Raw genomic sequence first — 12,806 nt, 5'->3', positions numbered from 1 at the left:
ACCGGACCAATCTTTGCACTGGGAAAATAATTCAAATCGAAGACGATTTATTCATTAATATTATGAATCGAATGCGAAGAACCATTCACATTTCTGAAAATGCACAAGAACTTTAAGATATATAAACTACATAAGTTCTAATCAAAAACTCGAAAGCCTATGGCGTTATTTGAAACCATTTTACCGGGATCTAAAATAAGATGCATTGCCCGAGGATTGCCGTCAACCTTATTTTTTATAGTGTAATCGGATCACCCGCCGCGAAATGCGTGCACTTCCGTTTTGCTCGACTTGGCCTCCTTCCTCTTTCCGTTGGAAGCAGGGAGACCAGACCCATCTATATATAAGCCACTGCTCCGCCTAGAGACTCCACAATACAAAGTCAGTCATGGCCGGGTCAGTTCGTGCGGCGCTCCTGGGTCTCCTGCTGCAGATCCTGTACAAAGGGCTAGCTGCTCAGCAGCTGCTCCTCGCGCGTCCCCAAAGGAGCCTGTTCGAGGCTCCGCTGGGTCAAGTGGAGCAAGTGGAGCACCTGCCCCCTTTGGGCTGGAATAGTGTTGGCGCCGGACTCGGAGTGGGCGAGTGGGGCTACAGCCCCGTTGGTCTGGGCCACATGAGCAAGGATGAGCTGCTGACCCTGCTGGAGGCCTGGAAGGAGGTGGAGCAGGAGTCGGCCGCGACAACGACTGCGCCGCCAGCAGATACCACCACACGTAGACCAGCTCCGCCTGCGCCACCACCACCACCACCAGCTCCGCCACGACCCATTCCCATGCCGGTCTCCATTGCAATGCCTGCTCCGCCTCTTCCAAGTTTTCCCCAGCCGCCCTCCGGAACTCCCATTACTGTGCGGCTCCCAGCTTTTGTGCCTGTACGTCTGGCTGCCGTGTTTACTCCGCCTGCCGGTGGTCAAACTGGTAGTGCTGCTCCGTCTGCTAACGGAGTCAGAGAGGCTGGAGGAGATGACTTGGCCACCGATGACGTGCCAGATGACGGCGTCAGTAGCCGACTCTTCCGCTTTATACCCATGGCAGGAGTTCGAACCAGGCCGCCATCCAATCCACAGGCCAGGCAGCAGTTTGTGGTGAGGAACACCCTGGACAGCGTGGATGCGGGCACAGCCCCCGTCAGGCAACAGGTTAAACCGGAAGTCCAGCCCAAGGCGCATCCTTCCATTCCCAAGTTCCCTGGCCACCCTCCAGCTCCCTTCTTCCGGCCCAGGTAAGCAGAAACGAGAGCGACCGAAATGGTCACCCTGCCAACCCGCTCATTCCGCTGTATCTTGCTCCAGATTTGGTGTGCCACCGAGTCTGGCCAACGCCCGCTTCGAGCTGGTGCCCTCCTCACAAATCATCGGCGACTGGCGGGAGTGATCCTGTGCAGCACCTGACTGACTGACTGCTCATGATTCCACTGAGTACCTTTAACAGTACCTTGTACCTTGCGGGGAACCAGCCAGGATCGAGCATTCGAAGGAGGCTGGCTTGTTAGACTGTTTCCACTGTCCCTTATACATATTATTTTATTGTGTTATATTATATTATTTTTTTGTGCCCAAATACAATATGCCATCAGTCATAGATTAGCTAAGACATGCTAAGATTGTCAATAGGTGCTGCTCCCGTATTTAGGCCCATTCCCAACCATATATACATATTTGAATTTCTTGTGCTTAAGAGCTCAGAGAAAGTAGAGATCAGTCATCAGTCCCGAGGGTATTCCACATCACATGCCATATCAATCTATTGCGTTCCTTGAATCACGAAATTGCCAAATTCAATTCAATCACATGTGAATGTACATAGTTCACTAGCAACCCAGGTCAGTCAATTTAAAACGTTAGCCTACAGTTTTTATATAACAGGCACGGAAATCTCTAGCAAAAGAGTTGATATTTTTATATTGAGGAGATATTCTTAATGTTCGGCTCCGCATCCTTTAATGCACTCTGCGGTGTGGGAGTGCCACGCCCGAACTTCCAGCGGTTAATTGAATATGTCGATCCCGAACCGGAGGACATGGATGAGGAGAATGCGATGATTCCAGTGTGGCGCCGGCAAGAGCTGAGTTCCGCCTCCTCGCTCAGTGAGATGCGCATACGCTGTCCAGAGGCCTTTGTGCGGGCCACCGTCGTGGGGGTAAATCCGGAAACCGGACAACCAGTCGTCCAGAGTATCACTTATCACCGCACACTGGGGGCAGGGCTCCTGGCGCCTCACCCATCGGTTAGGCGGCGTCCCAAGCTCACGGACATTCCCCAGGAACGCCTAAGTTGGGACTACCAAGCGCCAGACGAGAAACCAATCCCGGCTAAGCTGGAGGTCATCTGGCAAAGTCCTAGCCTCACCGGCTGCCGTGATCCCCGCAGGGTGCGTGGTCAGATGGACTTCGCTAAGCAGAAGGCAAAGGAAGGAAAGCTTCTGGATAGTGTTCCGGTGCGCAAGAAGGCGAAGAAGGTGCGGTCAAAGAAGGAGACAAGGAAGCTGACCCATGACAAGGCAACCTCCATGGCCGGCTTCTCCAGCCCAAAAACCGCAAGTAGATCCGTCCGAGCCGGTACTCGCTCTCCTAAAAGGAAATCGATCGGGAACATCGACACTGCATGCGTGCTCGACCTTGAGCTCAGACGTGTGCTGGCCAAGTACAGGGTATCTGCTAGCCAACTGTCCAAAAGACTGCATCGCCTTGTGCTGGAGGAGCTACCCGAGACCCAGGTGGAGGGCGGCAGGACCAAGATCCCGAACTCCAAGAAGGCCAGGGAACACAAGTGTGTCCGCGGTGCAACAATCACTTGGAGCACGGTCAGAACGTCCCAGCCAAAAGCGCTGGATGGTCGTGTGGCCAAGAATACGGAAGCAGTGCATTCCTGCGACTCCTCCGAAACCTACCACAGCTCCAGTCTGGCCACCGATTCCCAGGAAAACAACGAGCTGGCCACGGCCGCAGGTCTAACGGCGGCCTTCGTTCGGCGACATAAGCTGTTCCAGCTCCTGGCCAGTAAGCGATAGCCATGGATTCGATGTGCAGGGAGGGCGGCCATCAGTTGACCCCTGCTCCCAGTTCTGTAAATTTTGTAGTGAATAAAGTATGTACTTATGTATGTTTGTAAATGGCCCGGGAAGAATTTGTGCGAATTTCAATTTAATTGAATACAGTATTTAAATTCGCAGCTATCGATTACCGAGAAGTGAGCAGCGATTACTATCGAGATGTTCAATGCTCTTGAACGCTGACCAACACTGGCAGACGTTCCAGCACGCACACATACAAATGGCATGGTATGTGTATTTCCACTTATACGTCTCAATGTACCTTTTCTCAAATATTTCATTATATTCTTATTAAAGTCTCCGACTTCAGGTATGTAATTACATAACACACTGCAAGCGCCTTGCGTACTTGCCAAGCGCTTTAGTAATACCACTCCAGCACCTTCAAATTGGGCGAATGCGCGCGCTAGTGTGCCCGCATGCCGCCGCTGGCGAAATACCAGCCCCCAAACTAAAAGTCCATTTATATTAACGTGTCAGACCCTGGCTATGCAGCCCAATCGCAAAATCATTAAGTAGTATAGTAGCATACAAATTAGTTTCCCACTTGCACCATCCGCAGTCCATCCCAGGGCCACAACGCCCGCGCAGCCCTAGAAGTGTATAGCTCGAATGCGGAGTGGATCACACACACACCTGCCCGACTCGCCCTGTCATATTTTCCCGCCTTTTCCATGGCGATCGAGTTGTAAATTAGTCATTTTATTAATGTGTTTCAATCAACAACCGTGGCCGTGGTGTGGTCCTGGCTAATCGCAACGTCGCAGCGCTGTTCGTTCTGTCCTCTCGCCTGATCTTTTGTTGTGCTCCCCACAGAAAGGTGTATCGTGAGCACACACACACACACACACACGCACACACACACGCTCGCCCGCGCACACAAACACACGCCCTGGTCGTTTCGGCGGGAAACTACATTTTTATGTAATTTAGTGTAAATTCTCGTAAACGCAAGCAGTTACATGTCAGCGAGGAGCGCGGCGGCACGCGCAGCACACACCGGCAGCCACTAGGAGAAGGAGAAGTCAGAAGCAGCGCAAGGCCCGCACCGCCCACAGCAGCGTTGCGGTTGCTAGCCCCTACTCCGGCGCCCCCGTCTCCGCCCGTCGACTTCAGGCTGCCGCAAGAAGCAGTAGAAGCCGCGGAAAGCATCCGCAACTAGCCGGGACAGGAGAGCAGGGAAGCAGGGAAGTCATCCGCAGTCATGAGCGAGCCCGAGCCGCAGGAACTGGGCGCCGAGGTGGTCAGCGGATCGGTGGCGACCACCGACGACAGCCTGGAGATGACCAAGGCCATGTACGAGAACATGTGCCGGCAGCTAAACATGGACCGGCAGACAGAGCTGCTGGGCTACCAGACGTACCTCGAGGTGCGCCAGAGGTGCTCCTTGGAGGTGAGTTTCGTGGTCGTGGGAGTGCAAGTGCAAGTGCAAGAGGTAGCTTCCAGCCTAACGCCCTTTCTTTGTGTGTATTGCTTGGCCAACAGGGCGATGTCATCAAATGGCTGTGCTGCGCCTTGTACATGGTCTGCCGAAGTTCCAGCATACCCACGGTGGATAGCAAGGATGCGGTGGTGAGGGGCAACGGTGTGTCCTTGAACAATTTGCTGCGCTGCGGCCATATGAGGTGGGTTAATGTTCAAGCCCGCAGTTCACGAACTAACCATTTTTTTACATTTCCAATCCCCAATCCTCAGCATATATGACTTCATGACCAAAATTAAGCAGTGGTGCGACATGGCTAACCTGCCTCAACAGTTTGTCAACGAGATCGAGACTCTGGAACGCAAGTTCGGCATCACATTCACTCTGTACAAGCGTTACCGCACCATTTTCGACAAGATCTTCTCGTGTCCGCCCAACGAGAAGAAGCACTGCAAGTACGTGTGCGTATATCATCGTGTCCACCTGACCCCGTGCAAATATAAAGCTTCCCTCTTCGGAACAGCTCTCGGCATGGCAACCACGCCCATGGGAAGTGCTCGTACATCAAGCTGCACGACATCTGCTGGCTCCTCTTCCTCTGCGCCAAGAACCAAAAGCCGAGCCACACCGTGGACCTGGTGACCTCCTTCAACCTGATGATTTGCTGCATAGACCTGATATACAACAATGTGCTGGCCGAGAAGCGCACCGATCTCATCAACTCCAAGTTCGAGGGTTTGCCGAGCAACTGGACGGAGCTGGACTTTCGTCACAAACCGCACTGCATTCTGGACTATTTCTGTGACATGACCGAGGAGGCTAAAGCCATGAAGGCCACCACCTTCCGCCAGATCATGTCGAGCTTTTTTCAGGCTTCGGTAGGTGTGACCTTAGGGCTTTCCAGTAAAGAAATTAATTTGCTCTGTTTTCAATCCGAACAGACCATCTACGGCAAGAAGGACACCATGCTGGGCCTATTGGCTAACGAAAACCTCGAGCGCAACCTCAAGTCCCTTAACATCAGCTACGAGCAGTACGTCTTGAGTGTTGGCGAGTTCGACGAGCGCATCCTGAGTGCCTACGATGCGGGGGAACACACCGTCCTCAACGACCAGTCCCTGCGTCCGCCGGTTACCCCTCTCACCCGCAAGCAAGACCTGCCTGCGCAGCCCGCTATGGCCGGCGATAAATTCGAGCCCGTCCGCAACGCCACCAACAACGTGAAGCAGCTGATCGCCTTCGGACGGATCACGGAACCCACGGACTTTGTCAAGTAAGTAGGCCGGCTGCCCTTGCATTTGGGTGTCGAATTTTCCCCAGTACTATTCAAAACGTGTGTTGGTTTACTTGATCGCCGTATCAATCGTGGGAATATCATATTTCGTCAGCCCACACAAAACGCGAAAAATTGCTTTTGTTCAGCTGTGACTTGTATCCTAGACTGATTTCTACAGCTCCATTTTTTATCATTTTTCTTCCTCAGACAAGCTGGCGAAGAGGTAATCGCCAAGCTGCTGAGCATCATCGAGGACATGAAGCAGAATTTTCTCGCCAAGTATCCGTCAACGGAGGCGAGGAGCCGCTTTCGACTGGCGAAGTCCTTCTACTTTTACCTGCTCAACCAGATCCTGCAGGCGGAAATTCATAACAAGCCCGACATCGATCTCAAGCGACTGCTGGTGCAGAAGATCTCCCTGGACATCTTCAACATCACGCTGATGGCCTGCTGCGTGGAGCTGGTGCTGGAGGCCTACAAGACGGAGCTCAAGTTCCCGTGGGTGCTCGAGTGTTTCAGTATTAGTGCGTTCGAGTTCCAAAAGATCATCGAGATCGTGGTGCGGCACGGCTCGCACGAGGGCTGTCTGAACCGGTCGCTGATAAAGCACCTCAACTCCATCGAGGAGACGTGTCTGGAGCGAATGGCCTGGGCGCGGAACTCGACCGTCTGGAGTATGATCGCCTCCGCCCAACTGCCGTTGCCCACGTGCCTCATGGTTGACATGGACCGCTCCGCCGGCGCCCTTCAGATTTTCCTACGTAAGGTCTACTTGCTTGGCTGGCTGCGCATCCAGAAGCTGTGCATGGAGCTGTCGCTCAGCGAGGAGACGCATGAGTACATCTGGCACATCTTTGAGCACTCGATTACCCACGAGACGGAATTGATGAAGGACCGCCACCTCGATCAAAATATTATGTGCGCAATATATATCTACATAAGAGTGAGTAGCACCACTGCGTTCTTCTATCTCTGTCCGATTCGCTGGCCTGCACACCCCACTTCCACTTCCACTTCCAACGTCCGTCTGCACCTCTTCAGCTGTCCACTCATAATATCCGATTCCGATTCCAATCCGCAGGTAAAGCGAATGGAGGACCCCAAGTTCAGCGACATTATGCGGGCATATCGTAACCAGCCGCAGGCGGTGAACAGCGTCTACCGCGAGGTGTTCATCGGCATCAACGCGGACGGCGAGCCAGAGGTGAAGGACATTATTCACTTCTACAACAGCACATACGTGCCGGTGATCCGGCAGTTCGCCATCGACTACCTGAACGTGACGCCGGACGTGAGTGGCCGGATTTCGGACCTGCAGCTCTCCCCGCATCCGAAGGAGCGGGCCGCCCAGCCCAAGAAGGTGACCCAGAACCACTCGCTATTCGTGTCGCAGATGTCCAAGAACGAGATACAGCAGTCGCCCAACCAGATGGTGTACAGCTTCTGCCGTAGCCCCGCTAAGGTAAGTACGTGGTTCAGACAGAATCTGTTCTGTTCCTGCACATCTTCAAAATCTTCAACATCTTAATCGATGAATCCTCTTGCTATTCCCGCAGGACCTCCAGGCGATGAACGAAAAGGTGCGCGGCGGCAAGCGCATGCTCAGCTTTGGCGACGAGCCCGGACTAGGCGGCATTGTGGAGATGAAGCGCGCGCGCCTCACCCAGATCAATGCCGTCATGGACGACCGGTGTCTGCAGTCTGCCGAGCAGCGGCCTGCTGTAGCCACGAAGGCGGGCGTCGGGTGCGCAGGAGGAGAACACGAGACATAGACACGGGGCTTATGGGGACAGATTAGACTTAGGGCTTTTACAAAACAAAAACAAAATCCACAATAACTTCAAAATCCGGCGCCGAAGGCCGCGCTTTCTGCACATTGGCCGCTCCGGCGCATGCTCGACTATTTTATGATTGTTTTTTTTTTAAATATTAGCTCTTTATTTGACATTTTAACTTAAATCCAATTGTAACCAACTATATTATTGCTTCCCTTTTTATTTTGCCTAACGCCGGCCAACCATATAAATCATATGCTAACCCAATATTTGGAAATAATTGTAGTATATTTGAATATTTGATCACCACGCACATCCATCGATCCCGGTCACGGTTCCCCGAATGCTCCGCATCCTGGTGGGCCGCGATCTCTAAATCACTAACAAGTAAACAAATCAAATTAAGGCAATCCACATTATATATAAAAGCTTATATACAAATATACTTTATACAAATTGATATTGGTTGTGTCGATATTTACGGATCTTTGTGGGCGATGGTTGGCCACCGACGAAGATGGTGTGCCGGGCCGCTGAAAATCTCTGTATGAAATGCCAACTTTACAAGTTCCAGGCACCAGGCGAACAGAAGCCGCAGCAAGTGCCAGCTGGCCGCTCAAATTGAAATAAAACAGCTGATTGCTTTCTCATGATGGCTGCCCCGTACGTTCTTCCAGTCGCCTCTCAACCAATGGAAGTCAGCGATGGAGGGGAAACCGCTAGTTTAGTTCACCAGTTAACTAACAGCTGGTCTTGTTTCATGATGGCTGCCTATACGCCCTTCCAGTCAGCATGCAACGGCTAATCTCGTCCTACTCTGCCCCCTACGCAAATTTCTGTTCGCCTGGTGTTGAGCCACTGAGAATTCACAATTCTCGCACAAAATTTCCGATGCGACATAATTTTTCTCAGTCAAATTGACAACTTTCCGGGTGCCAGACACCAGGCGAACAGAATCGGCAGCAGGCAGCAGCTGTAGCTCCAAATAAAGTGAAACAGCTGATCCTTTTTCATGATGGCTGCCCTTTCGATCTCTCCTTTATAGCATTCGACCAATAGGAGAACAGCACAACCGTTACTTCAGAACTGAGTGCAGATCAGTGATGAGCAACCGCGTTGATCTAGTGTTCGTGCCACGACTTGAGCACGATAGGCCCGAAAGTCCCTTGTATTACATGGGTGCGTGCCGAAAATGAGCGGCACGCGGGCATCTCCATTGAAGCGCGTATTGGCTGATCAGCTGACTGTTTTGCACGTGGTAATCCTCCTGCGCGCCTGGTTTCCAAGATCGAGAAATGATGCAATAATGTTGTTGCGCTAGGCAAGGTTCAAACTCAATGATAAATTTATTTCTGGGGTTCGTGGGTTAGGTAGGTGGAAGCAGAAGACTATGGGTCCAGCCGGAGTGTGCTTGTGATGAACGCCAAGGCGCAGCGCTGCTGATTGTTGACCTCCGCCTGAAGACGCTGCTCCAGCAGAGGAGTGCAGGTGAAGAGTGGAGCCGACTGCTCAGGAACAATGCGGAATGCGACGCGCCGCCACGTGGCCCGTACCTCCTCCAGGCGATCCTCCTCCAGGGACTCTCGCATCATCGGTAGATCCGAGCTCCTGGCCAGCATCAGTAGGTGGGCGATGGCTAGGCACAACTGTTGCTGCAGTGCATCCCGGTGGTTGTACTCCTCGAAGCTTTCTAGTGCATTAGAGCGCACCAGAGCGTCCAGGAGGGAACGCCATACCAGCGGAAAGTGGGCGCTGAAGTCTTGACGCTGCTCTACCTGTAGCAGAACTCCGGCTGCATTGGTGCGCACTTTGAAATTGGCGTGCTGCACAACCAACTGACACAGGGTGGGAAATAAGATGCCCGCCAGGTGGTTGTTGGTGAAGAAAGCCCTGCGCCGCACTAGATTTCCGATGGCGTAGCATGCATTCCACTTCACCTTTGCGTTGCCTGAGGATTTTACACAGTCCAGCAGCTTAGACATGGCCACTTGCATCTGTTCACCGCTTTCCAAGGGCTGGAGCTGCAGGATCTGCAAGAGATTTCCCAGGGCACGTACCGCATTGGCCTTGACCTTGTCGTTATCGGCACAGCTCTTTGTGGCCGCCTGGATGAGGCGTTCCAAAAGCTCGGCGGAAATTCGTTCGGTCTGGTTGGGCATACCGGCCACCAGGGCGTCACTGATGTTCCCCAGGGCCCAGGCGGCCTTGATCCTCACCACCAGCTGGGAATCACCTATAATGCGCAAGGTCAGCTCCGCTGTATTCTCCACAAATCCCAGATCCGTCTTCAGCGACGGATGCAGCACGTAGACGGCCATAGCCCGCAAAGCGGCTCCCCTGACCAGTGGCTCCTCATGATCGTCGCTTGCGCAACCGCTTAGGAAGGCCAACAGGGCGGTCCTTTGGCCATCCGGCAGTCTCTCGAAGGTAAAAGCTCCCATGTTGGATAGGGCGTCGCACAGCGCGCACTTCAAGGGGAACCCGGCGGAATTGTAGGCTTCATAGGTGGCCGGCAGCAGGGCGAGCCAAAAGGACATCTGCAGCTCCCGTTCTGCCGGTTCCGGCAACAGCCTGCCCAGCTGGTAGCCAACAGAGTCCAAGCAGCGTGCGGCGTACAGCTTCACATCAATAGCGGGATCGCTCAGGCCGGCGGATATCACCTTTGACAAACGGACCTGATGTCCTCGCAGCAGGCCTATGTGTGTGGCCATGGCTTGGAGCACTTGGAAGCACTCCAAGCGCACGGTGGATGGAGTTCCCATGCCCTCTAGAAAGCGGAGCACCTGCCGTAGCAGCCATGAATTGCGCGGAATAGATGGGGACATCGCGTGGGCGGTATTCACCACACTTACTTGCGCTGGCTGCTGCTCCTCCTCCTCGAGCTCCATTTCCGCATCCGAGTCACACAGCTCCTGGTGGGTTTCCATCGTGCTCGCCTGTTCTATCTGAAGGTTTCTCTGACTGGGAGCCAGTCCTACGGAGCTGGCAATCTCTGGCGTAAGCTTGGATGTGCCCACCAGCATTTCCATGACCAGCAGTGCGGACACGGCGACCGGAGGGTCCGCACTCTTGGTCAGTTTTTTCACGAGACCCACAAACTCGTAGACAAAGCCCATTTCCAGCTGGTCAAAGGGCGTGGCTTGCACCAAAGCGGCCAGGCACTTGAGGCACTGGGTCAGCACAGGCGGTGTATACTCTCGCTCGAGGATCGCGCTCAAGGTGCGATAAGCGGTCAATACGGAGCTGGCCAGACTGACGGCAAATGGCGTAAAGTTGCTGGGTCCGCGGGAACATGCCTGGCTGAGAAATGACCTCGATCCGTACAACAGCTGCGCGCCCACCTGCAAGGCCAGGGCACGACAACGGGAATTGGTGTCCTTCAGGCCAAGGAGCAGTAGGTGGCGTCTGCCACCCGCATCTCCGTCGGGGAACAGGACGTGCCAGTAACCGTACAACGAGCGGCGGGGCAGTTGATTGGCCAGGGAACCGAGCAAATGTAAGGCGGAGATCCTCACTTTGGCCGCTTGCTGGCGGTGGTGCCTGTTTTCTGTCTGCTGATCCGAGTCAGAGGGCAGGCCATTCTCACCCGAGTCTCCAGTCAAGCAGCCGTAGTCCTGGTTACCCATCAGCAGCAGACGCTCTCGCGGATTGGCCTCTTGGTGTTCACTGACTGCCTGGTTCCGCTGTTTGGCGAGCGATCGCATCTTGCGCACTTTGTTCTTGCGGCCGCAAGAACGGGACATCTGGGCAGGCAGCTGCTCTTCCTCTTCCTTCTCCTGCCCATAGGCAGCCGACTGCTGTGCGGGCGGCAACTTCCGCGGCTTCAGGTGGGTTTCTCCTTCAGCTCCATAGTGCAGGTAGCATTGGACTAGCCCCATTAGTTCGGGGACTCTCTCCGCCGCGTAGTCGGGCTGCTTGGTCACCAGCTTCTGAATCAGTTGCAGGCTCTGCGCCAGCAGCAGTGGCAACTGCTCCTTGGCGACCAGCCAGCTGCCCTCAAAGTGCATGCTGATGAGGGAGTTGACCAGACCCTGGTGGTGCACGCCCACCTCTGGCGATTCCTCCAGCTCGGCCAGCACAAGATCTTGGCACTGCAGCAGCAACAGGGCGGTGTCCATATCTTGGGCTTGAGTTAATGTGCTCAATCTCGGCCAGAATCCAGCCAGTTTCTCCTTCGGCGTCGATTTCAGCGTTGTCAGCATCAAGCTGACGGCTGCGGCGGACGGCTTCGTCTCTGTTTCTGCCATTAGCTCCTCCATTAGTAGGTGGGACCTTACCAGAATTATCTTCCTGGATGCGATTAGCTCGTTGAGCCACAGCTGCCAAAGACGCAACAAGTCATGGTGCCCTCGCTCTCGCACAGCAGCGATAAGTTGCTGCAGACGATCCGCCGCCACGCCCACGGGAATGCCGAGGCTGTGGTCCAGTTCTCGGACGAGCTGCAAGTGCGAGTGAAGCTCCGCCTCGTCCTGATCCGCTGCAGACTCCGCCTCCAGAAGGTCGCGGCGCAGATCCATTTCTATGCTATCGAATGTTTACTGCATGCGATAACGATTACACGATAAGTCACTGCACCGAGTGTGACCAGGCGGCACTAAGTGGTATCGCTGGAGGCGCCAAGAATCAAAAATTACAAATATAAATCTTTTTATGTCCGTTACTTTTAAGCTGAAAGGCTACCTTGTATTCGTTGAAATGTAGGGAAGCAGAAAAGTAAGCGAAAGTAAAAACAGTGGAAACCTAACAAATTCGCCTAGCGCACAGTACTTCTGAGCAACTTTGAGTCAGCTTTGTCTCGGAAGCCATATCCGGATGTCCAAGGACACATATAGCTGCGGGATGCAGTACATTGTTTGTTTCAGTTGTTCGTTTGTTAGTTTAGTTGTGAACAATGGGGGGATTTGGCCTATGTTTGATGCCACTTTTTGCGCAGCAGCAAATTTTCGAATGGCCGGACTATCTCTTCAGTATTTATATCGCAATCGCTGACTTTGGTGGCGTGCCGCCATCGCGCCCTCTCTTTCCGACCCCACTACCCGTCCCGCTCTGTCTCTGGAGCAGCAGCAGCAGATATGGCTTGAAAAGCCAAGTAAACACTTTGTTGCTACTTGAGTTTTGACACAATTCGAGGACTGCAAGTGGTTCCGCCCAAGGCGATCTCAAAATTCCCTATGTCTGCGTCAAAGGTCTGCGCACAAGTTCTTTGTGCGACTTAGATTCCATTTGAACTATGTGTGTACATATAGGAAACAGGCTCAATCATCAAGTTATCAAGTCTCGTA

At 53.5% G+C, this 12,806-nt stretch overlaps 4 protein-coding genes across 5 annotated transcripts; 3 read left to right on the top strand and 1 right to left on the bottom strand.

Annotated features, from left to right (window-relative positions):
* The first annotated feature begins 296 nt into the window (after window positions 1-296).
* LOC6555642 (vegetative cell wall protein gp1) lies at window positions 297-1,390 on the top strand. The gene is made up of 2 exons (XM_001982397.3): window positions 297-1,221; window positions 1,292-1,390. Exons 1-2 carry the CDS (start codon window positions 389-391, stop codon window positions 1,371-1,373), a joined length of 915 nt encoding a protein of 304 aa, XP_001982433.2. The 5' UTR covers window positions 297-388; the 3' UTR covers window positions 1,374-1,390.
* A 394-nt stretch (window positions 1,391-1,784) lies between these two features.
* LOC6555594 lies at window positions 1,785-3,110 on the top strand. The gene has a single exon (XM_001982396.2). The coding sequence runs from the start codon at window positions 1,920-1,922 to the stop codon at window positions 3,006-3,008; it is 1,089 nt and encodes a 362-aa protein (XP_001982432.1). The 5' UTR covers window positions 1,785-1,919; the 3' UTR covers window positions 3,009-3,110.
* Window positions 3,111-3,451: 341 nt separating this feature from the next.
* On the top strand, window positions 3,452-7,984 carry LOC6555539 (retinoblastoma family protein). Of its 2 annotated transcripts, none has more exons than XM_026983069.1 (8): window positions 3,452-4,443; window positions 4,536-4,675; window positions 4,746-4,928; window positions 4,997-5,351; window positions 5,415-5,746; window positions 5,957-6,692; window positions 6,831-7,211; window positions 7,306-7,984. In XM_026983069.1, the coding sequence occupies exons 1-8, from the start codon at window positions 4,255-4,257 to the stop codon at window positions 7,519-7,521; spliced, it is 2,532 nt and encodes an 843-aa protein (XP_026838870.1). In that variant the 5' UTR covers window positions 3,452-4,254; the 3' UTR covers window positions 7,522-7,984. The 2 variants fall into 2 exon arrangements, with proteins under 2 accessions (XP_026838870.1, XP_001982431.2); XM_001982395.3 differs by having other exon boundaries at window positions 4,746-4,934.
* An 869-nt stretch (window positions 7,985-8,853) lies between these two features.
* LOC6555538 (HEAT repeat-containing protein 6) lies at window positions 8,854-12,098 on the bottom strand. Its single transcript, XM_001982394.3, has one exon. The coding sequence runs from the start codon at window positions 12,039-12,041 to the stop codon at window positions 8,913-8,915; it is 3,129 nt and encodes a 1,042-aa protein (XP_001982430.1). The 5' UTR covers window positions 12,042-12,098; the 3' UTR covers window positions 8,854-8,912.
* Between the last annotated feature and the right edge of the window lie 708 nt (window positions 12,099-12,806).

The sequence above is a fragment of the Drosophila erecta genome, unplaced genomic scaffold (assembly GCF_003286155.1).
Source record: "Drosophila erecta strain 14021-0224.00,06,07 unplaced genomic scaffold, DereRS2 tig00000283-arrow-arrow-pilon, whole genome shotgun sequence".
Classification (NCBI taxonomy): domain Eukaryota; kingdom Metazoa; phylum Arthropoda; class Insecta; order Diptera; family Drosophilidae; genus Drosophila; species Drosophila erecta.
The sequence above is the reverse complement of the archived record's forward strand: the minus strand, read 5'-3'. Positions and strand labels throughout refer to the sequence as shown.

Bases quoted from the DNA above. Each gene is read 5' to 3' on its own strand.
- LOC6555642 (XM_001982397.3), top strand. From the start codon at position 389: ATGGCCGGGTCAGTTCGTGCGGCGCTCCTGGGTCTCCTGCTGCAGATC. The intron at 1,222-1,291 runs GTAAGCAGAAAC...ATCTTGCTCCAG, and splicing joins GCTCCCTTCTTCCGGCCCAG to ATTTGGTGTGCCACCGAGTC.
- LOC6555594 (XM_001982396.2), top strand. From the start codon at position 1,920: ATGTTCGGCTCCGCATCCTTTAATGCACTCTGCGGTGTGGGAGTGCCA.
- LOC6555539 (XM_001982395.3), top strand. From the start codon at position 4,255: ATGAGCGAGCCCGAGCCGCAGGAACTGGGCGCCGAGGTGGTCAGCGGA. The intron at 6,693-6,830 runs GTGAGTAGCACC...TCCAATCCGCAG, and splicing joins CAATATATATCTACATAAGA to GTAAAGCGAATGGAGGACCC. The intron at 7,212-7,305 runs GTAAGTACGTGG...CTATTCCCGCAG, and splicing joins TCTGCCGTAGCCCCGCTAAG to GACCTCCAGGCGATGAACGA.
- LOC6555538 (XM_001982394.3), bottom strand. From the start codon at position 12,041: ATGGATCTGCGCCGCGACCTTCTGGAGGCGGAGTCTGCAGCGGATCAG.